This window comes from Ceratosolen solmsi, unplaced genomic scaffold, assembly GCF_000503995.2.
Source record: "Ceratosolen solmsi marchali unplaced genomic scaffold, CerSol_1.0 scaffold53, whole genome shotgun sequence".
Lineage (NCBI taxonomy): Eukaryota > Metazoa > Arthropoda > Insecta > Hymenoptera > Agaonidae > Ceratosolen > Ceratosolen solmsi.
Window position 1 is genome coordinate 1,434,209 of NW_011948441.1, and position 24,676 is coordinate 1,458,884.

The 24,676-nt window shown below is 31.6% G+C and overlaps 1 protein-coding gene across 1 annotated transcript in view; it reads left to right on the top strand.

Moving 5' to 3' along the window:
• The first annotated feature begins 536 nt into the window (after positions 1 to 536).
• Positions 537 to 24,676, top strand: part of mwh (multiple wing hairs) — a 58,695-nt gene continuing 34,555 nt past the window's right edge. Inside the window, exon 1 of the mRNA XM_011503980.1 lies at positions 537 to 756. Coding sequence (XP_011502282.1) covers positions 554 to 756 — 203 coding nt within the window. The 5' untranslated portion in view covers positions 537 to 553. The remainder of the gene's footprint in view (positions 757 to 24,676) is intronic.

A 24,676-nucleotide genomic window follows, 5' to 3' on the forward strand; every position in this document is an offset into this window, starting at 1 on the left:
GTCCTTTTCCCACATTTAATAAACCGTACAAGTCTTCGCAAACTGAATTATATTCAATCTTCTGAAACTATTAATTATATTTCAATGAAATGGATAAAGCCAAGATTAAAAATTACAGAAAGTATCAGTAATTTCATCACGGACACTGTATTTTCCAATTTACCAACTCTCCTATTAATTATCAACATAGAAACAATGATATTAAATTCATCCGTGTAAGAGAATAATAGAGCATTGTTGATTAAAACAATGAATAGTAATAAGACGAAACGATAATAAAATTTTGTAATGTAAAACAATAAATAAGTATTAAATAAGTGACAAAGAAAAGACAGAAGAAAAAAATCTTCCAAAGCCCGAGTATGTTCTCTCAGTATATCAAACTAATCTACATTTTCCGAGTCACCGAAAATAAATAAAACATTATGTAAAACATTGCAGCTGACACGTAGCAGAGCGAAGGAGGTAATCGGGTATCAGCGAGGTTGTCGACCGCTATAGTCGAGCTGAAAGGATCAAAAGCAGGCAAGAAAGAGGAATAGGATAAATAAAAATGGGGAACGCGCGATCGCAGCAGCCAAGCAAGCCGCTGTGCTTCCTACAGCTCATCCGACGCTCCTGGAAGATGATGTCGAGCGGTGACGAAGGCACAAAAGGAGCCGATGATATCGATGATTGCGCGACTGATCTTTCAACTACATCTCGATGCAGCGGATGCAAAGGATGTATCTTCAGTCGTGAGCTTAACTTTGATAGGTAAGATATCTGTTTTATCTATCATTATTCTATTATCCACCGTCGGTAACATCGTCGTGAACCGCTTATCGATATGAAGTATCGTAACGTAACACCAGGATTATTAACTAACACCTATACATAAGAATAATTCAATGCTTAATTATCATCTTGATTTAACATTTATTCGATTTCCCTTACATAGAAAGTTAGGTATAAGAGACTTCCGTGTACCAAAGGACTTATAATAAAAAAATATTACATCATCGGATTTTACTTCCCCAAAGAGTAAAAAATCACATTTCTATAACGATATTCGAGAGATGGCACCACCTTCACTCCAGAATTCTTACCCTTTCACAGATCTATGAAACGTGTTTACGCGTGATTCAAAGAAAAATCTTATTAATTAATAACATCATATTTGGTAGCTTATGTCCTTTCTTTGTTGTAGATAGCAGACATATATTTTATGTTCTGTAAAAAATGCTTTTTGTATAATACTTGTTTTGATGTTCTATTGCCGACATCGATTGGATTTCAGTAAAAATTAGGTAGATAATTTTTCTGAGCTTACTTGGCAACCTAAGGACACAGAATATTAGGTATGTAGTTGTTTCACGTTGCATGCAACATGTTCGCCTGCCGAATGTCAAAAATTTTAAGCCAACTACAGTATTCCTGCACTGCTGCATAAATTACGACTTACAAAACACATATTTCAATGAAAAGATTTTCTCCATTATCTAGTGCGCTTAACTAGTATGGTGTGAGATCACAATATATTACGATGATGTATTATAATTAATCTTAATCTAAAAATTCTTTCACATTTGTTACTTTTGTTAAAATATAATTTTAAGAATACTTTGAAAAACTGTGGCATAAAAAATAAAGTGCAATTAATCTTTAACTTTAATAATGACTTTTTTACGCATATTACTATTACAATATAAAATTATACTTTCCTGCAATAATGAGCAAAACTTGATTATTACGTGTAATAAATGTGTTTGTAAAAGTTATTTTCTAAATATAGATGTACGATTATTTCCGTATGTTAAACTACTCATGAATCGAGACTTTTATTCCAAGCAAATTAGAGAAAATTAGTGATCGTAAAATTGGTCGTTTAACAAATTGTTATAATTCATTCCATTCGATTGATTTTATTTGCTATAAAGTTTTTAAAATAAGGAAATGAATTATAAACAAAATTTTTCTATGTTTTTTATCATTTGGAAAAAACGATAAAGATATTAATTCTGTTTTATTAATTTGCAACTAATACTTTTCTGTTTTAATGGCTAAATAAATTAAATTTAGTAGACATATTTCATTCGTGATTTTTTTTTTTTTACATAAATATCTTTATATGTTAATCATCTAATTAAAAAAAAAAGTTTTTAGTTTCAAATTTGTTTATTTAAAATAGTTATTTGAATACTATACAATTTTTAAATTTCATTTTTTTTTATTAAAAATATATAATAATAGAGACATTAAGAGAAAATATGTATTTTCAAATAAATCGTAAATCATACGAATTGTAAAATTATAATTTTATAATTCAGAATGCAGAATACTTTGTTCATAATATATAAATATAATAATTATATAGTATATTATTAAAATTGTACGTTAATGTAAAATAATATACATTTGTTTTAAATTAAAAAATTAATTAATTAAAAGTCATTTGGCTTATGTAGAGAATTATAACTAATAAGCTAAAAATATCTAACCAATACTTTAGAGTCTATTAATTTTTTTAATTTCAATCTTTCATTAATAATTTTCTTTTATATACCATTTTGGCTCAAATTATTTATAATTATTTATGTTACCGAATAATTAAATTAGTAAAATTCAAACATATATAATTCAAAATTTAAGATATAGTTTTCATGTACTTCTATTTATACATAATTTTAGAAAATGTTTTGGAAAAGTCATATAACTTTATAATTTCTTTAGAACATAAATGTATATAAACATAATCATATATAATAACAACTTTTAAGAGTTAGGAAGTGTTGCAATAGTGATGTGTATCTCACAGGGTTTAATATGTTTTTAAGAAACTATGTATAATTGAATGTATGTATATATATATATATATATATATATATATATGTGTGTGTGTAGATAGATAACAAATATTAGCTTTAAATGTAGTCATAATATCGATACATATATTTAATAAGATAATTTCAGATGCAATAAGATTAATGACAATTTATCATAAAGTAATATTAAAATATTTCAAATAGTACCATTTAAATTTATAACCATAAGAATCATAATTATACTATCTATAATGAAATACTTTTGAAAAATACAATACATATAATTGATATATTAATTTAATATATATTTAGTAATTATAAATTGGCTTCCCGTAAAATCTCTTTCATAATTTATTTCTTATGAAATAAGTAGTTTAGAATTTTCATTTAAAGCTTTAATTTGTTTATTTCTTTTTATTGAGCACATGTGATGAACATTTCATAATTTACAGCAATAAATATTAATTGAAAAGAGCTCAAGCTTCTAAGTGATAATTCTGTAGAATGTTACTTAAATAAAAAAATGAGCATCGAAAGATTACAATCAAATTAATGATAGCTTCTGTATCTTTTACAGTATTAAAAAAAATCTCTATTTAAAATACACAGCTTAGTCCTTATCTATATTTAGATATATTCATTCCATTAAAATAACAAAATAAAATAAATCCAAAAAAGTAGATGTACTGCGACTATTTTAATTAATGTATTAATATAAATTCATTGAAAATGAAAAAGTGTACTGAAACCAGAATATAGCGCTGTTCATTATTTAAAACTACATAAAATTAGTCATTTATAAATAAGAAAATTATCGGTTGCTTAATACTTTTCTTTTTTATTCTAAATATCATACATACTTCAATCTATGAAAAATGTTGAAGAAGATAAATATTGTTAGGTCTAATTCTCGCTGTGACCAAACTAAATTATGTTTAAATTTCGATTCGTAATAATTCGCAGAACAATAGTTTCAAATTATGACATAAATATATATTCTGAATTATGTTATAATGAAATGCCTTTCCACATAAAATAATGCATTTAAAAATGCAAACTTAAAAATTTGAAAATTAAAAATGCAAATATAAAAATTTGAATGGTAATGTATACTAACATTCATTCATTTTTGTATCTTACTCGTATGCTTTTGTAATATATTCAAGATTTAACGAAGCGTTCGAATTTTAAGAAATCTGAACACTCATTACTAATCTAATTTTCTAATGTTTCCTTCTTTTTTTTTTTTTTATTTTGATTCTTCTAAAATATGTGCATATTTAATATTAGGCGAAATTATATATTTAATATGATTTAATAATTTACCATTTAAATTCATTCAATAATTTAAAAATTTCAATAATTTAACGTTCGAAATAACAAATAAAAATCTTACAAGATTTACAAAATTATCTGTTATATTATAATATTTATCTTTACTAAAAATACCATCCTATATTTATTTACGTTTTTCTATACTTTCTAATAGTTACCAAGCGTACCAATAAAATCTCTTGAAACTTTCTCGAATGATGATTAAAGAAAATATAACCAAATAACCCTGATATAAAATACTGAAGGACCATTTTAACTTTCTTAAATAATCTACATGAAATTTAAAATTTTCCGTAAAATTTCTTTGGAATCAATTTCAAAATAAAGTGAAATTACAAGTGATTAATCGAAAAAATGATGATCATGGTCGAATACATTTTTATCAAAGAATCGTCAAAGGGAATTGAAAAATGCTCATTTGGATTACAAGCAAGAAATTAAATAAGATTTAGTAGGTTATATAACAAAAATATATATGCAAATATATACGAAAAATAATATTCATTTCATTCGATTATTGCTCCCCAATGAATTAAAACATGCAACGAAGTACCTGTTATACAATCCTACGTATCGTATTATCCAATACCATTACGCGTGTCATTAGAATTCTATCATTTCCGCTGAAGTAGTAACAAACACCAAAACAATTAATCATCGCGCCTGAAAACAATAAAACGCCACGCTTTTAAAATGTTAGATTTCATAGTATTTGTAAATGAAGATTTAACTTTTGTTAAATCTTAAGTTTTTTATGTACTGAAATAGATGTTATTTATTAAATAATAATGAGTACTATGTATATATAGTCAGTACTTATTTTATGTCTAATTTTAATGATTTATAGCCTTTGGTAATTTTCAAACTCTCATGAAATATTTTAATTAGTTATTCAAAATTAAGTTAAAAAATATGGAATAAGATTATTTTCATGTATTATATACAAATTTATTAATTCTAAATAATTCTTTGGAAATTTTTTGAATAATAAATTATTTAATCTTAAATTAAATTTATCTTAATTTAAAATTTAGAATTTATATTATTCTATATCCGGTAAGTTAAATAATAGTTATATTTTACTATTCGTTTTGCTCATTCTTAATATATTGGGCGAATATTTAGATCTACAACATCAAAAGTACATTTTCAAAAACTCACACAAGTAAATACTTTGCGTTTATTGCTGTTAAATGAATATTAGTCCTATAAATGGTAATAATAACTTAATAAAATTTTAATACTATATAATTTTTATCATCTATACATTCATAGATGCGCCTATATGTACATTTGAATTATTATAAATTATTGTATAAGCATTCAATATATTCTCTTAAGAATTAATTATTTGGAAAGGCCGTCTTTATGTAATTATGGAAAGAATTTTTTTCTACAACTGTAAATTCTTTACTAGACAAATAAATATAATATTTCTTAATTTCTCTGAAGTTCGATTTAAAACGAAAAAATCGTTTTGCCACTAATAACTTTTGTATCAAAATATTACCAATAAACTACTATACCGAACAAGAAGCATAAGCAATTCCGGTTTATTATTTAGGATCATTAAATAGCTTTAATTATAAAGCGTTTATTACATAAATAACTAATTCTTATATCCTTAAAGCAATAAAACGAAATCCTTAAAGCAAATAAAACGGAAAAAGAAAATATTGAATAAAATGAATAATGGTTTTTTTGGAATTGATATTAGAAACAACATTATACTATAAATGCTATTATATTAGTTTCAGTAGATATTATAATAATTCGAATATTGAAAAAAAAAATTATCATTTAAATAGTTCTTAACGGTTAGATAAATAAATTGGTTATCATTTACATAACAAATCATTATATGATATTCTTATATAAAAATAATTATTTTATTTTTTTATTTATGTATTTAATATGCGTCATATATTGTACGTCAGTTGAGTGAATTTGCAGAGTGATGGTTGTGTGCAAATTTGTAGGCGAAAATGTGAGGATGCTCACGCCTGTGAATAATTTATTAAAATGTCCGATTAGTGCGAAAGAATTACTAAAATTATATTAAATACGAGGTACGACATTGCTTACATAAAATAGTTGCTAAACAAATATAAATATTTTAATTATTGAAATGGCGAATACAAAAATTATATTACAACATTATATTAATCTCGCTTGAAAAATTAATTTATATGGATTTATATTAGTAGTCACTGGTGCAGAAGTCCTATACATTACATTACAGTCTGACGAATTCATACAAATTTGCATATGTACGCTTGTGAATGTAATTTACATGATGAAGAAGTCCAAGTTATATGTTCATCCGTTTACGTGCAAAAATATCTTTTATTATTCGTTGAAAAAGGTAAAGGAAAAAGAATTTGCCTTGATTATTAATATATACAAATATTACATTTAATATATAGGATGTATAATTTAATATGGATCAATATTCATTTGCACATAAATATGCATTGATTTGAACCAATATACAATAATTAAATTAATCAAAATCAGTACGTTTTATTGTTTTAGTAAATCAAATAATTTGATTTTTTTTATTACAAAAATTTAGATCACTTTAATCTTGCAGCATAATATGTATTCATTTTTTTATAATTATATATTGTTTAACAAAGAACTTTTTTTTAATCAGCGGCAAAAAATATGTTTAATTAAAGAAATAAGTTGCATAAATTAATGAAAGTATTTTAAAGTTTGGAAATATTGTGAATGTTGTGGTATAAAACTAAATGTAGGTGTATTTAAGTATTTATTTTTCATTTTCGAATAATCATTATTTATCTAAATATTAAAATTAAAAAAAATTGAAATTATTAATTAATAATTGTTATATCAATTTTTATTTTAAACGTGGTTTTCATATGGCTTTGATATTATCAGATGAATATTTTCATAAGTGTAAATAACTTTACTAATCATTAAAACCTTATTTTTTTATATTTGATGCACCAGTTAAATCTTTTAGCGCTGATAAACGATAATTGATAAGTGCTTATGAATAAAATGTTTTATTTGTTCAATTGTTAGTAAAAACTAATTTCCTGCGAAATCTAATGGAAAGTGTAACAAATTAACTAAGAATGTTCTTTTCAGTCAATTAACTTTTTCCGTGGAGCTTTTCACAATAATATTCGACTTCATTTTCTTAATTAAATCTATAATTAAAAAAAGAATTATCCTATATGTTACGTCTATATATTACGTATTTTAATAAAACTTCTCTTATGCTTATATATATTGATTTCTCTTACATTCGAAGAAATGTAATTACGGATATTTGTCCCTGTCATACATATTACAGACGACGATGGTTGATTGATTTAGATTTAAAGTATTTATTAAATTTTATCAAACATATATGACACAAGTATTTGCGTATTCGTATGCATGTGTATTATTTATTTGTCATTGATTGTTTCTCAAATCATAGTCCACATTGAAAAATAAACAATGCATATACTTATAATCCTCGAGGCGTAAAATTTATATATATACTCGATACTGCCAAGTAAAATATAGTTGAAAAGTATATTTTTCTTATACCGCGAGTGTTATTAAACTCTTCATAATTATTTTCTATTTTAAAGTTCGATTAAGAATATCATACTGGAATAAAGAAGATCCGTGCTGGGCACTCGATGTTTAATTATTTTCTTCGTATTTATTAAAGAGTAAGTTTTATTAATCGCGCATTTAAATCGAAGATATTAAAATGGAAAATCTCGAAGGCAATACCGGATAGTCCGAGGTTACTTTGCATACTCGAGAGAAACAAGTGCACCGAATATTCATATTTATTTATTAATGATAATGGACGTTATTAATTATTGTTAAACATCTAAATATACATCTAACATTCAATACTTAAGTATTATTTTCACGCAACTAAATTAATCCTCGTCGCACGTCCAATGCGCTGCTACTCTCCTAAGGAATTTTTTCACAACATGTCTTATTTCCAATCAAGAGATCAAAGCAAACTTCGAGTTGGCAATCTCGCGTGTGAGTTTTCTATTTGCAAGTGGCCAGGTAAGTCCGTTTGGCCTTCTTGGCTTATTACAGTCAATATTTGATCGGAAGCTCGGCCAAGAATCCCCGATGAAAAATAAAAGTCTTTGTTAATTTATGCCTCTCGGCCGCTGGACAACCAATCGTAAATATCATGACAAAAGTGCCCCTCTACTAGCCCAGTCGTTTCTCTGAAGAGACGACAAAGGCCCATCCTTCTCGAGCTTAAGCGAGTGCTCCTTCGGTGGTGTGCCTCCCTTGTACCGACCATGAAATTCGTGATGTAAAAAAGAAAAAGGAGCCTGGGGTATCGTGAAGCGATTGCAGCGTCTGTGGTGGTGGTGGTGGTGGTGATGGTGGTGGTGGTAGCAGTAACGGCGGCGACGGCGGTGGCGGCAGCACGGATGCATCGACAAACGGAAGCGCGTCTCGGGGAGTTGGGCAGGGAAGTGGCCGGGAGCGGCTGACGCATCGCGTTGTGTGCCTCCTCAGGAGAGGCGCACGCGAGGGAGAGGGAGATGTGCAGGTGCCGGGGAGGTGTCCCGCGTACGGTACCCAGGGGACGAGTCGCCGAGGCTCTCGTCAGTCGCGCGACCGGCGCACTAACAGGTGAACCTATTGCGCGAGCCCTCGGCTTTCGAATCTCGCGGGCTTTTTGTTCGTCGGCCGATCGGTCGCTGGGGCCTACTTTGTTTACTATTTGTTGGTGACCCACCCCGGTGACATTCATCGACCGCGAGATTTAGCGCATGGGGATGAGACGAGGAGCGGCGCGCTGACTCAGTCCCTCTTGTTTATCGCATTTCCGAGAAATCAAGGTATGCGAGCGATTGTTGATTGTTAGCTGAATTATCTTTGAGTTTCATTGATTGGGATGAGAGCTTAATATTGGAATACCAATATTGGATTTCTCGTGGTTTTTTAATCGGGGCATTCATCTCGCACTCATTGTGCATATTGTGATGCTTGGTTTGCGCGCATCTCAATAGTGTACGTTAAATGAGGGTTACGAAGTACAAAATTCACAATGTGCAATTCAAGTGAAACTTTGAAAACTCATTTAAATAATTGGCATAATGATTAATATTACAAGTCGAATGCTTCGAGTAATGAGGATATATCGTATATTGAAAAATGGGATATTAATATGGATGGTTAGCTTCTGAAAATGCATGCTAATATTTCGTTCAATTCATTTATCCACGAACAAAGTCATATTAATTAAAAACTAACGTAGACTCGCGAGTATGTAGGCCAGTAGCTTTAATTTATTAATAAAACGCGCAAAAAATATTGTCATCGTGCAATAACCAATGGAATACGCGAGCCGTAAATTTCACGTAAAAGTAAAGAAGCGAATTGTAGCAACTCGGAGAAATAAGTTTGCGGAAGTATGAAGGGATGGATAGAAGGTGTTGGACTTTGTCAGAAATTGTCGCCAATTAGAATGACACCGAACCAATAAAATCGGTAAAGACGTAATGTCGCGAAAATACAAGAAGCACATACCCTGTGTCATGAATTGTCCTGAATCCACCCCCCCCCCTCCTCCTAGAACTGCATTCCTAATTCTAAATGATAACACGCATGTTGGTTAATAAATTTGAACGGTAGAAGCAATGGAAAGATTCCAGTGCTTTTTCGGACCTTCCGAACCCTCCTCCCAATCTTCCCCGAGGTATAAATATTTTACTCTCATACTAGTATAATGGGAAATAGATCTCATGTACTCGTGGTTGAACGTAAAACGAAATGCAAATGGAGAAGCCAACAGATTATCCCGTCCCTTTTTCAGCTTGACCCTTCAACATTAGCATACGTTACGGTTGACGGGATACGCCTTGGCCGTTAGATGCTCGAGTGGATGATTTCATCGCTGTATTCTTTTCGTCGCATGACGTGAAATCCTAAAAGCCAGTCGTCAGTATATCCGCGATCGAGTTTATCTTAGTTTGCCTACATACTTTTTCATAAAGAATCGCTAATGAATCACATAGATTCCGGTCTGGATTACCCTCATCGATTTCGAGAAATAACCATGACGCGTAGTATACGTATATTACACGTACTTCCTCGTGTTTTATGAACCGTACTAGAAAAGCGATTGTTCCGATAAAATGTTCGCTTTCGCGTAGCTTTTATCCATAGGGAAATTGTTTACTGTTACAAATCATTTAAGCCACGCCGTGTGTATGCGCGCATGACGCCGAGATTTTGCTTTCGGATTTCGTTGCTCTCACTTAACTCGCGCTGATTTAATTTTAAAGAACGCTAGCATTGAATCTTACACGATCTTCCCCTCGTCCATCCCCCTTTTTCTCATCTTGCTCTTCAAATATTTCAAGGCTTAAGCTGATAATAACAAGCACTTGGAGTGTATTCATATTTCATTGCGAAGTCTTGCATAATGCAATTACGCAGCTACTTACTCCCCCCGAGAATAATCGACGAACAATAAAAAAATAATGAAAAAATAATTTTCTACCGTGATATGACTCAATCTTAGGATGGCTCGTTTTTTTGTTTGTCGTTTAAGATATGTGAATGGGTGATAACTTGTGTGGTAATAGCCGAACTTCCATCGACTAAAAGTTCTACTACTTTTATAATAACTGACCACATTCGACCTTTGACAGTCTAAATCATCATCCGCAATTATCGAGATGCTAATTGTATTTAACATATTGACTATTGCTGTTCAATTGAGAAAACTTCCGCCCGAAAGAAGTGACGACCCGTGAAGTGCCGTTGCTGGCCAGACCTACTTAAAAACGTCTCCCTCCTAGCAATTACCGCAATTACAGAAACAACGAGTCAATACGCGCTTCCTCGGCTAATGGCACTCGGTGTACGTCACCTGAGAAGTAAGAGCGCGTCGCATTGTTTTAGCGTCGCGATGAAGTCTCGCGTTCGAGTACAGATGGAGTCGACCACCGCGAGCCAGATCCGATGGAGGTCTAATGGCAAGCGCCGATGGTTTCACTCGAGTAACGCATTAAGAGAAATGGAAAATCAAGCTAAAAATTCCCCTTCGAGTTTCTCTGGATAGTAAAGTGTCTTTTTAAATGCCTTGATGCGTTGTACGTGCGCAACACAGGCGATATGTGTCAAAATTTTATTTCGTATTATCGTTCGTCCGCCAAGATCGAAAGTAAATAAGTACGTAAGCATCTAATAAAAATTCGCCAGACACCTCCATCTTACGAGTATACGCACTTGGTTTTCATGTAAATTCCCGAATACACATATTCAGATACATGGTTGTCATTTATTTCTTAATGAATCTTAAATGTCATGATTTACATTTCCCACTCGACTTATAATACTTTTGCTATTAAAGAAACTCGAGAAAAATATAATTAAGCTTAATTTCCAGCGTTTTAAGTTAGAAACGGGAACAGTCGTATAATAGAAGTTCTCAGTGTCGGTGGAATCCGATCAGTTCCTCCCGCAGTGCCATAATAAATGGTAAGGTGATGCAGTCAACAAAGGCTTAAATTAATGAGTTGATGGTAAACAAAAACATAAAGAGAAAGAGAGACTCATAAACAAGCAATTTACAGTATATTTATGAGTACAATCTATGTATTTGTGTAATGATTGGGCTGTCGTTCGTTTCACTTGAACACGATCGTTGAGATGGATTATTGAAGTTGTTGTCGCTGTTTATGTGATTTAAATGAAATTGATCGAATTTGTTGCGTAAGTAGAATGGAATTTCAGTTTTGAAATGCAATTTAAAGGCGTTTAATGCGCAAACGATTAAATTGATACAAATTAAATAAGTATAATCGATAGCAGGCTGATAATTATTTGAAGAATTTGTATTCAAAATTATTTTTAAATATATTTTAATCTGGAGGAATATTTATCTAAAACTTATTTATAAAACGGAGCTCTAAGATTCTGACAGCGCTAAGTTTTTAACATTATTACTTTAATAATACCATGACGATTTATAAATTAAATCGATAAATAAATTATCATTATCTTAACACTTTACAAAAGTTAGTTTCTACGAATGTTTACATGTTTTACCTTGTAGTTGGAAAGATAAATACCATATTCATGAAAAATTTAAACAGTATCATCGACGTAAATTACTTCTAACATTATAAATGAGAGAGCTAAAGTAATGTAGGTTTCGTTACATGGAGATAGGAATAAAATTTAAGAAAAATGCTTTCCCAAACGCAACGTTTCGAAGAATCTTTCTCTAAAACCTGATTTTCAAATACGTAGCATTTTCTACGAAGGAATTTGAGTTCCGATAACTTATTCAGAATGCTATGAAAAATAAAGTAATAGAAAGCATTTCATTTATTCAAGAATGTTCAAATAAATGCATTGCCGTTTGTTTGTTCGGCAATCCTCCCAACCCTTGCACACTTAACGAGACACTTCATACGAATGCTTCGAAACAAAAGGAAACAATTTCCATACATCTTTTTCGCATTGTTCACACTATTATTCCTCTCGCTTATTCCAATTCTAGAAAATCGTAACTGCACGTGTGCAGCTATGGCTGGACATTGATAAAAATAAGCGAATGATAACAGATCAGCAATTTATCGAACAGTAAGAGTATGTTAGAACATGTTATTCATGATTATTAGATTAATTCCAATAGTGGTGTAGTTGAGCAGGGTGGGGTGAGGGGCGGTTATCTCGTTCAAAATTACGGGATGAAAACGTCGCACGCCTTTTTGAAACCCCCGCACTCCCAACGTTTTCTCCTCCCGACTTCTCATGTGCCGTGGGACTCGTCATAATTCGCGAGAAACGCGTGGAAAATACAGGTAGTACAATTGCCTACGTGGAAATCGACAATTTGTACTCGGGACCTCGTAAAAAATAAGGATACGGTCGCGGATTTCCCACAACGGCCAAGCGGCCACGTAAATATCGAAAATGGACGCTGAACGAATTACCTTTCATAGCTGGGCATGGGCTTACGCTCGATTTACGATTGGAATTGGATTAGCCGTCGTCGAGGAGGACTTTCATCGTGTTAGCTACGGATGACGGATGTTGAGTTGTTCAAATAATGCTGAGGAAGTAATGCAGTCTTGCATAATTAAATGCTGCATATGTTCGATCGAAGGCCGGCGTCGATAGAATTTGATATGCGACTCTCTCACTCAATAACGAGACATAGTCGCTCATATATGTTCGCGATGGAGTCGCACTTCCGAGATTCTGTAAGGGAAATTAATCATTCAAAGAGAGATGACTCAATTGGTTATACCTGAGAATAGGGAATTCGTGCAATTCGTGAGATGCCATTTGCATTATCTTTCCTTCACGAATATCAAGGAGTAGCATTTATGATGGAAGCGCAATGTAAATTAAATTAAACTATTTGGAACGTTCAATGAAAGTTTCAAGCAAATCGTGATGATAAATTTAAAGTGAAATTTTCACCCTATTACTACGTATATTATGCTTAATTTTTATTAAAAATACTAGACAGAACTGATGAATATCATCTAGTATCTTCACGAAGTGTATAACCTCAAAAAGTCACTATAAATATTTTTACATAAAAATTATTAGGTCTAAATAAATTTTTAATTAGAATTTTTCACAGTTTTGTAAAATTATTAAATATCCAATTATTCAATATGATACTTATTATTTTTATATAAATGTAAATTAACACAAATATTCCTATATAAGGTACGAACTCGATGAGGTAATTGGAATATTTTAAATAATAATAAATTTCCTTTATGCTAAGTTACTAAACAATGATCTATTTTAAAATATTTTTTAATTCAAATGATAATATTTCGAAATATTATATACAACATCGATTAATATAGCTTTTAAGTTTAATAATATAATTCATAAAAAAAAGCAATTCTTGAAGTTCTGACAACAATATAGAAGATAATATTGACGATGACTTTTAATAACGGAAAATGTTTGTATTTGTAAATTTGTAATCTCAATTTATATATTAGAAATTTAAATTTAGTAAATATAAAAATGTATGAGAACAAATAGTTTATTGATAATATTCTGGTGATAATTCTTAATAGAGGTTACGTCATTGCTTTAGTATTAATCACCCAATAGTAATTTTGTTACTGATATGTGGCATTATACGCTGCATTAATTAAGAAAATAAAATTATTGAAATGTACGTGTATTTATTAGCGAAATACCCAAATAATCTACATTGCAATTTGAATCGATTTAATGCAATAAAATTTATCATACGCGTATCGACCATTATTTTAAATATATGATAAAATAAAAATTGTGACCTACATTGTATCATAATCTCAAGATGAAAATTACTATCCTTGCTAAGATGAGAATCATTTGATGTATAGTAAAAACTTTAAAAGTATTGATTAACGTCAGTGTAAAAAAAATTTAATAAAAACTTTAATATTATTTTAAACTATACCGTTTGATAGGGATCTACTGTAAAACAGAATATGGATAAAAATCAATACAATCGTGATTTCCTTCGTGATGTTATATTACACTTTTATAAAAGGAGGAAAATATAATTTACTTGCAAGTAATCTTTTGATGCATTATTTAAGTTTATAACTCTCGAATTTAAAGAGAATTGGATAATTTACCTTTTGGTATAATAAAACTTGGCTAAAACAAATAACGTGGATCGTATTTTAAACGATATATTATGAAAAAAAATACATAATTGTTTTATTAAAAAGAAAAAATTAATTTTATCCTACAAATAGCATATAATTTCTTACGTATTTAATAATTTAATTTATAAACAATAACTTTTTTAACTACATCATATCTTAGTTTAATCTATTTATTTCGAAGAAACAACATTTTTTTATGTTGCTTTTTATATATCAATTTATTTTATTTATTTATTTATTATATATACAATCAATTTATATATCAATATATATAACAAATATATCAAACGAAATTGCTTTTTATATATCAAAAGTTAAACATATCCTTTTCAATAAAATATATTGTGTAACACATTAATTTGGATCTTTATATAGATAAAAAATTATATCTAATTTCAACTAAATTTTAAAATATTTTATTTCATTTATATGAATTTTTTATTATTATGATGCTAAAATAATACCCGATTATTCTTCTTTGATCTACCTTAGCCCTAATTAATTATATTATCCTTATCTTTCGTATATGTACAAATGCATAATATAAAGATACTTAGTCATGTATAAAAAGTATACAATCATATATACTTTTAGTTTGTTTTCCAAAAGGCTATTTTATTTTAAGATATACGTTATAAGAAATACGTTAATACTATAGGTACCGTCTCATATCCATACATTTCTACAATTTATTTTAAATCTTGCCTAAAAATATATTTATACATATTTTTTATTAATATGAAAAAATCATTAGAAAGAAAAAAGATTTTAATCGTCATATTATATGGATCGCTTATAACCGAAAAAAATTGAAAATTGAGAAATAATATAAAGCAATAAAAAGCATAGATAAATGAAACAATATAGCTAGATCGAAAGATCCCCTATCATTTTCAACATCATTGAAGCAGATATTTCTATAGAGAATTTAATACGCAAATAAAAGTAATTAATTTTAATACAACAAAGTGCTAGAAGAGATACAGGGCACATCTTAACAAAACTTTGTTGTACGAACAATAATCATCATACGGGCATCGAGAAATAAAGTTCTCGAAATAAATATTATTCAAAATTTGCAATTACATTCATATAACCGAAGCTCCTTACCGTCCGTGCAAAATCACAACTACCCGAATTATTGCCTCTTTATCCCTAATTGTGGATAAATGCCGGTTAACACGCCTCAAAGCTACCTCATGTAATTATCTCCACCTAATTACGCGCATCTCGCCAATAGTTTATAGAATATCATGAAGTATTTTGCCAGCCACACGAGAAACATCTTGCGTTTCCTCAAATCATCTCAAGAGACGCATACTGCACGGAAAAACTGCGTCATCTGTCATTACTGTACTACCCGTTCGTGCAACTCATTATCGAGATTAAAATCATTAATAATTTTTTTAATTTTCTACTCGAATTAAATCAGTTTAACTCTTTCTTTTGCTTTTGTTTTTTTTTTATTATTTTTTTCTATGTTTATTTGTTGTTATTTTGTTTATTATAACGATAATGCATATTTCGATCAATGAACGACAAGTTCAAACACTAATATCTAACGTGACCAGATACTAGTGATGAACTTATATTTTTATTGAAATTTCTAAGCCTACGATATTCGTTTGAACGAAGCGGCGAAATTAATCACACGGAAGAATTAATAGTGATATAAAATTTTTAACGTTTCCGATAAGGCTAATATGCTCTATGTAATCTTGCGCGCGTATGTGAAAAATACTCCTACTACTGTGCTTATGTAAACCGTATAAAAAAAAAAAAAAAAACAAATAATAAAGAAATAGGTTTATCTTATTCAATTGCATTCCACGTGTGAATTATCGAATTAAATTATGATTAGCATTTAAAGGGCTAATTCAAATCAGCCTGAGATTCATATAAAGAACAATGAGATTCCTTCGTGCATTAAAAGACTAAGCTAAAGATTTTAAGATATTTCGAGTGTGTACAAACACATTTTTCAACCTTCAAGAAATTTAAAATGATTTCAATTCTGAAATACGAAATTGTGTTTATTTAATCATTTGTGTCTAGGTTTTCGGTACCAGCCTATAATAATAATTCCAAATGCTGTAATTGAAATGCTGTGTCAAAAAACCCTATTACAAAACCTTATTGAAAAACCGGGTAACTTCAATTGGCCCAAATAATTCAATACGAAGATTTATACATTCATTGATAAAAGCACCAGTATCAACTATATTATGCTCATACAATTTTCATCCAAGCATCGAATGAATAGTATCCCAGCGCTCTCGTATAAATCTAGACACGCGCTCAATGGAAACGGGCTTGTTACATAAAATAAGAGTACCTCCACTACGCCACTCCTCCCTTCTCCTTATCTTGCATGGTAATCACGCACGCGTGCGCATTATTTCTAAGGCCGTTAATTGTGCGGGCGTGATTGCAGTTTGTCGAGCGCGGAAGAAGCCACGCGCTTTATGGATTTCCATCGTAAAACGAAATCCAACTCGCTTCTCCCTAATTAAATCGTTATCGCAGCTGCCGATTGCGCCGTTAATGCGCGAACGATCGCGTGCGCGCAACAACGGGCCGCTTCCCACGCGTGTAGGCGCGCCTCGATCCCCCGCCAATGCGTGAGAAGTCAATGTTTCCGTGCGCGCGGGAAAACCGCGGCTGCTCTGATTTTCCGTCCGAGAAAGTCGGCCGGTAGATCGAACGTGACACGAGAAAGGTCGCTTTTTGATAAATAGAAATCAATCGTGTGAGTTGAGTTTTTCCGTTTTACGATCGCGGTTTGCGATGAGCGCGTACGCCACCGTCGCCTCTACCTCGAGAGGAAACTCGCAGAATTTCTATTACGCCTTTATCATCACCGCTCGAGTATATATTTTTCGAATGACAGGCGATTGCGTTACGATTACCATCTACGATTTACCATAGGAAGCATTGGAGATATTAATTGGCACTCGAATACCAATGTACATAAACGAAGCCATTCGATATTTATTTAAAATGCATTAACAATCACGGGACAATGGTATTTGGCGAAGACGACAGTATTTTTTTAGACATAGTAAAATCAAAGCTTCTGCGCGTACAGTTATTTTGAGATTCGATTCTGCTGAACTTTGCGTTCGTCTAACTAAAGTCACACATACATATTGACTGGCGATTAAGTTTGTTAATATCAAGAGTTTTTTCTTTTTCTCATTTTATCATCTTATTTGTTTCTTTTACGTTTGCAAATTTATTGTAGAGAATTAGATTAGAAGAGGAAGTGGCTGCATATTACTTGTCCACGTGTCGTGGATTATAATAAGAGCGGCTTAAAAATAGAGACAACCTTATAAATTGCCTATCTAATCTCTACGCAAATCTAAATCAATATGTTAAATAGCATTAAAGATTTCATTGCCTGTGTTGTGGTCATATAATGGCAGCATAAATTAAGATATATTTTCGACGCAAATCCGCAAAACGCGTGTACGAAGCACCGTTATTAAATAATAGTAAATATTTCGATAAATCTCGTCGTGACTTGTCCCAAGGAAAATAGCCTCGCGCTATTAATCATACTCCAATGCATCATACGATTTTCAATATCAGTCATGCAATATTAATGAAGAGCGGGGGCCGGTAAGTTCTGATATAGAAAAAGTTAAATTTTAGAACGGAAGAGATTCGCACTGATTCGAATTCAGATGTGTTTTTATTGGTTGACAATAGGCATCGAGCATCCAACGAGTATGACACTCGTAATTCTCCTCTGCTTAGTACCACGTCGCCATGGGCCGTTTAATACATGCCACGGGCTCTTCGCCGTTACATGCATGCCGGCCATCGTAAAATTGCCTTCTCCCCCTCCCTATCTATCCAGGTACTTCCGCGGATAAAGAGGGAGAGAGAGAGAGAGAGAGAGAGAGAGAGAGAGAGAGAGAGAGAGAGGACGGAGGAGTCGAGTTGTCGTCGCCGTGGCAAAGCGCATAACTGTACACTCTACCTCTTTCTCCGTCTTTTCCTCTTCCTCCTTCTCCTCTTCCTCCTACTCCTCCTCCTCAATCACCTTTTCCTTCTTCTTCTTCTTCTTCTTCTTCTTCTTCTTCTTCTTAATCTTCTTCTTCGTCTCCCTTGTCTTTCTCTACTTCTTTAGATAGAAACGATGCCTCACATCCGTCCGTGTGTGTGCCACCGCACTGGCAAAATAAATAGCGAGAAACGAAAAAGGGAAGTGATGAAGAATCTCGGCATCGCCAATAAAACCCGCCCTAACGGTACAGAAACTTCGCTCCCCATCCATCTTTGAGTGAAATATTATTTCAATGCGAATTAGCCGCGTATACAAAATTGCTTTTTGCTACTCTACACGAAAGAAGGATGGAGTCGCGGAATTAGCAATTGTCAAAGTTCCAATGTAATGCAAAAATTCCGTTCTTACTCGGAATTACGATCTTGCAGCAACTCGCCTCTTCAATAGATGTATAATAATGACATGTTGTCGATTATCCGCACAACGTTCGTTTATATAGTTGATAAGCGCAAATCATCCCCGAATTCAATATACTTGCCTGTGATTTCTCCTTGATAAAGTTATGAAATATCTTGCGCACGCTAATGCTTCGTAACAAATACACATGGGGAATTAAATTTTCGCGCATATCGCAATATCGACTGGCAAAATGAATCTAACCGAGCTGAAAACTATTAAGTGACACGTGTGCGCCTTCCTCATAGGAATGCCATCATACTCATCCATGGGTCTCTCATCAGCTTTGTCCGAGTTATGTGCCCGGCCACGTATTTTCTCATTTCACATTCAAATTATAGGTTGAAACTGCGCTCAGGTATGGAAATAACTGCGTCAGACAAAAGACTCCGTGGTTTGGTCCCTATTTTTTCGCTTCAGCGTCTACCTCGCCTCTTATACGCGCTCCCAAATGCGCCTTCTCACCTTTTAGAGCGCGCCTTCAATAATAATGTATCGCAACGTCCGCAGAGTCTTTGTTCCCGAAAACATTGAGCTAAGCGCACGATAGCGAGACAATGGCGAATCCATCTTTAAAAAAAGTCCAGCTCGGAATTGCCACTCGTTATCGTATTTCTCTTCGCAAATTTAGCCTTTCCGAAAAATAATAAAAATTTTTATACCGAGCAATTAAATCGTCGATGATAATAGGCCGCGCATGAAAATTCTTCGGATTACATATGCCGGAAAATTGTTGTTCTCCTCGACAATAATTAAAGCTCGGCTACCCCGTTACAAACGTACGCGAACAAAAACTGACGATCGCATCGTGCACCCGAGCGAAATAACGCCACGGAGATAAAAATACGTATGACCGAGCGATAAATATATCGAATGCCAACTATGAATACAAATTCTGTACAATGATTTTTTCAAGAACTTCGACCAGGACGACCTTATTACTCATCGCAAATTTACCAAACTCGCATGTCGAGAAATTCTGGATGAAGCGCTGCAAAAATCATGAAATGCAACAAGTTCCATTTAAGCATTCTTTTGTGACAAGCATTCATTTTGAAAAGTGAAACAGCCGTTCGTCAAGTTGTAAAATTCCCACTACCCTTTGCGCAATGACTGCTACGCACAACCGGCAATCACAATACTACGAGTTTTCGTCTTCTTATCGCTAATGCTTGCTCGTAAAACTTCCAAGATTTTAGATTTCGTATGCGCGCTCAGAGCCGGTACATAAAATTATGAAGAAGAAAAAAACTTCACTTCTAAATCTTCGGATGAGCGAAAGAACAGACTTTCCCACACTGGAAATTATATTTGCATTGGTTAATGGAGACACGCTAAGGCTTTGATCTCGACATTTTCAATGAGTTCTGAGGCTTTTTTCACGGAAGGCTTGTTTGATTGACCAAACTTATCCAGGTACTAATGCTAATAAGTGTAATTCTCGCGTTAAAAGCGTTAAAGATAACGAATTTTTACAGGCATCCACCGAACGTCGAATGATAAAATTTTTATGTACATTTTTATCTCCGAGAACTAGCGAATAAATTTCCTTTCTTAAAATAGCAATATTTCTGTATTGCGATTCATTTTCCAAAAGTTTGCGACTTCCAAGAATCATTATTCTCGTGGCGTATGTCCAATAAAAATTATTTATAAAATAATGTCATTGCTGTGTAATGACATATCCCTAAGCATCGAAATATAAAGTTCCAGGTAAAAGGATTTATGAAAATTCTATGATTCTAAGAACTAATGAAAAGAATTGTATTTTTTCCCATAAAGTTTCTTTGTACTTTCGGGGCCAAAGGTAATTTTGCAATTGATTCATGAAGTTTTGCGGAATGAAAGTTTGTTCATTTAATGAAAATCACATTTTTAAACTCTCGCACTACAGACATTACTGTAGAATAAGAATAGAATTAAATATTTTTACATATATATATATATATATATATATATATATATATATATATATATATTATTGCTTTGTACAAAAGTCTAATGAATGAAATATATAAAATTCTCGGTCTAAAGCAATGAAAAAAGGCATAATTTATGTTTGAACCTTTTATACCGTTTATAAAGCTAGAAACGTAATAAAGAAATGTATTATAATTAATATGAATAATAGTTAAAAATAAATGCAAATAATTAATATATTACGAGCATGATTGAGTACCAATGCCAATTATTGATGGGTGAAATAGATAATTTTTTTTTATTTGGTTTATCATGTTCATTCTTCATTATAAATCAAAATTTGTTCTACTAGGCGCTTCTCTCTTTCTGATTAGATCTTTCAAACTTTTGCGCAAATGCTCCGCGTAGCTAAGAGCCAATGATTAAATAAGATTAAATTTATTATAAAATAATGTCATCCTGATATAATAGATTATTGCCTTATAATAACACATTATTATAGACGATGTTTAGAAACTTTGGCATTATTAGTTGTTAAATTTTTATTTTTTAAATTTTAACATAATGGTAATTTATTTTTAAAAGAATATACTTTTCTGTTATTAAAAAACAAAAAATAAAAAACAAAAAACAAATTATATTATTCGTGTTAAATTTATGATTTTTTTTTCTTATATTAAATTATATGTTTTGTTTTAACTTAATAAAATTAGGAATATTAGGAAAACCAATTGACAGAGTGAAATCATTTATTTCAAACATTTATTATTTTATACAATCGTAGCCGTTACCTATCTTTATCGGTCACAATATAGAATTTAAATGAAATTATGCTCAAGCCGTCGTCGCGTTAATATGTATTTGTAATTCATCTTAATTATATTTGTTAATAAACATCAGATGTCAAACAAATATTGAATAACCATTGAATATATACATTTATGGAAATTTAAAATTTAGACATAAAATTAATCATTTGTTGAATTTTTATATTTTATTTAAATTTTAATTGCTTAATATTAAATCATATTGTAGATAAATTTCAAGATTTTTTTATATATTAATGTTTCCAATTTTAACGGAAACGAAATTGCAGACAGAAATGTGAATTGATTTATTATCTACAATGCCTCATTCCCAACACAAATTCAATAAGTTTGTTTTAAGAATGAATTTTAAGTCCAGTTTTCTTAAACGATACATATTTATGTAGACAAGTATAATTTTATATTTAAAATTCTTTAAGTGACTTGTTGTTACAAATATTGTACGTTGATTTTATAGAGGAAAGTCGAATTTTTATAGGTCATCTAATCTAATTATATAAGTTAAAAATTATATATATATTTTTTCTTTTACTACTAACCATTGAAAATGTTTCTCTCAAATATTCAGAAACTTAGTGGCATACCTAGCAAGAGTTATAATTTACTAAAATTGTCGTTTAACTTAACTTTTATTTGAAATATATTCAGTCTTATTCATAATTTAATTCTTTAAACAAACTAGCGTTTTATTCAATTAAAACGTCTGGATAAATTAATATTTCACGCATATAATTTTCAAATCCAATTTTAGAGTAATCCATTACACATTTTTCAAGCCATACATAATTATATGTTATTAAAATTTATTTTTCAACCTGAGTTATTGGAAAGTATTTAAGTGAAACGCTTTACAATTTAATTACTTATTACTTTGTAAGCTCATGAATCCTATGGCCCATCCCTACCGCACTCTATTGTATCATAAATACAAAAGTTTACATATTTTTTGCACCTGTATCAGCACAATAGAATTTGCAAATAGTCATGTAAATGTTTCACAAAATTCTCACAAATAAAAGTATCTCACGAATCAACGTAATTCATATACGAGGTGCGTGTTTGACGCGGAGGAGAAATCAGCGCAAATGCATCATAAACGTGTTCCCCTTTGATCCAGCCATCCTAGGATTTCCTTAACCTATCACGCAACTTGACACAGATGAAAATCAATGATCGACGGCTGCGGAAATAATAGAAAAGCACAGCCATGCGATGTATACATGGGAGCGACGGTGAAAATGCATTTTTACCGAATCGCTGATTGCCGAACAATAACTCAAAGCCATTAAAGATTAAAAGATAACAGTCGAGGAATGCGAAAGACAAAGATATCATTTAGCGTTCGCGTACCAATTGTATCCTATGAAGTCGACTAAAATTGCTCGGCTCGATACAGACCCGTAACCCTGAAAAATTTGTCTCCGATCGGTATTACTATAAAAGTAGCCTCCCATCCGTAAAGACTGGTTGATTAAATAATAGCGAGACGGTTAATCGTGCCTCCCGCGGATCGGCTAATACCAGTTGGCGGTACGCACTTGTATCCCCGTCGCCACGTTCCCACCGGCATCGAGAAAAACGGCAAGGCTCTCGCCCGGGAGACACGCGTCCGTTCGCTTATACGTGTATTGGCTACACCTTGAATGAGGCATTGACCTTAAGCGCCGAGGATGACGGCGACGAGGACGACGGCACATGCTCGCGCGCGCGCATGCGCGCCCATAACCACGCGTGTACCGCTAGGCGCCAAAAGGACGCTCGCCTTCTTCTGCCTGGGGATGCACGTCGCATGTTACTCGCTAGAGCCGTAAGGTGGATCGAGACACGTTAGCCAGCCGTGCCGGCGGGGAGATCCTCTTCCTCTCTCCCACCCCGCGCACTAGCACTCACTCTTTCTCTCTTCAATCTCGAGTGAATAACGTAGTTTGTGTAAAGTTTTTCCTACCCCCTTACCCATTCGATGTTTGAGACAGATATTTTATCTATGCACCAATGTCTAACCGACCTCCAAGTTTCAAATTCACCTTTTAGAATGTAACGATTAAAATTTTGACACTCATATTCTTCGTACATAAAGCTCGACTTTCCTAAATCTTTTGTTCTTAACAACACTTAATAGGAATTAATAATAGAATATATGCTTGTTTAACTTGAGGTAAAAATTTCTTAAATACCTATAAAAATTTGAATTAATGTGTATTAATGTTACATCCCTACTAAATATAACGAACGATTCATTTAATGACTGGATTATAAAACATATTTAAATAAATTAGTTATTACCGACTAATCTCTTGTAATGTGAGAAAAAACATTCTATTAATTATAATTAAAATGTTTGTTTCACTATTTAAGCAAATCATTTGTAAATTCTTAGCCTATATTATTTCTTATTTCTTCAAGTGAATACTAATTAAATTCTTAAAATGATTAATCTTACTATTCCAGCACAATAATGCATCTACATAATTACATTTATCAAACAATAATTATATTTAACTTTTCTTCCTAACTTTTTCTAAGCGCAACTTCAATCGAATTTCATATTATAAAGCATCGAATTACTTATTTGTGAGATTTACGTTTTATACCAAACCAGAGGTGTACATTCATATTATTTTATATATGAAAAGAATTTATGTATGCATTATCTTT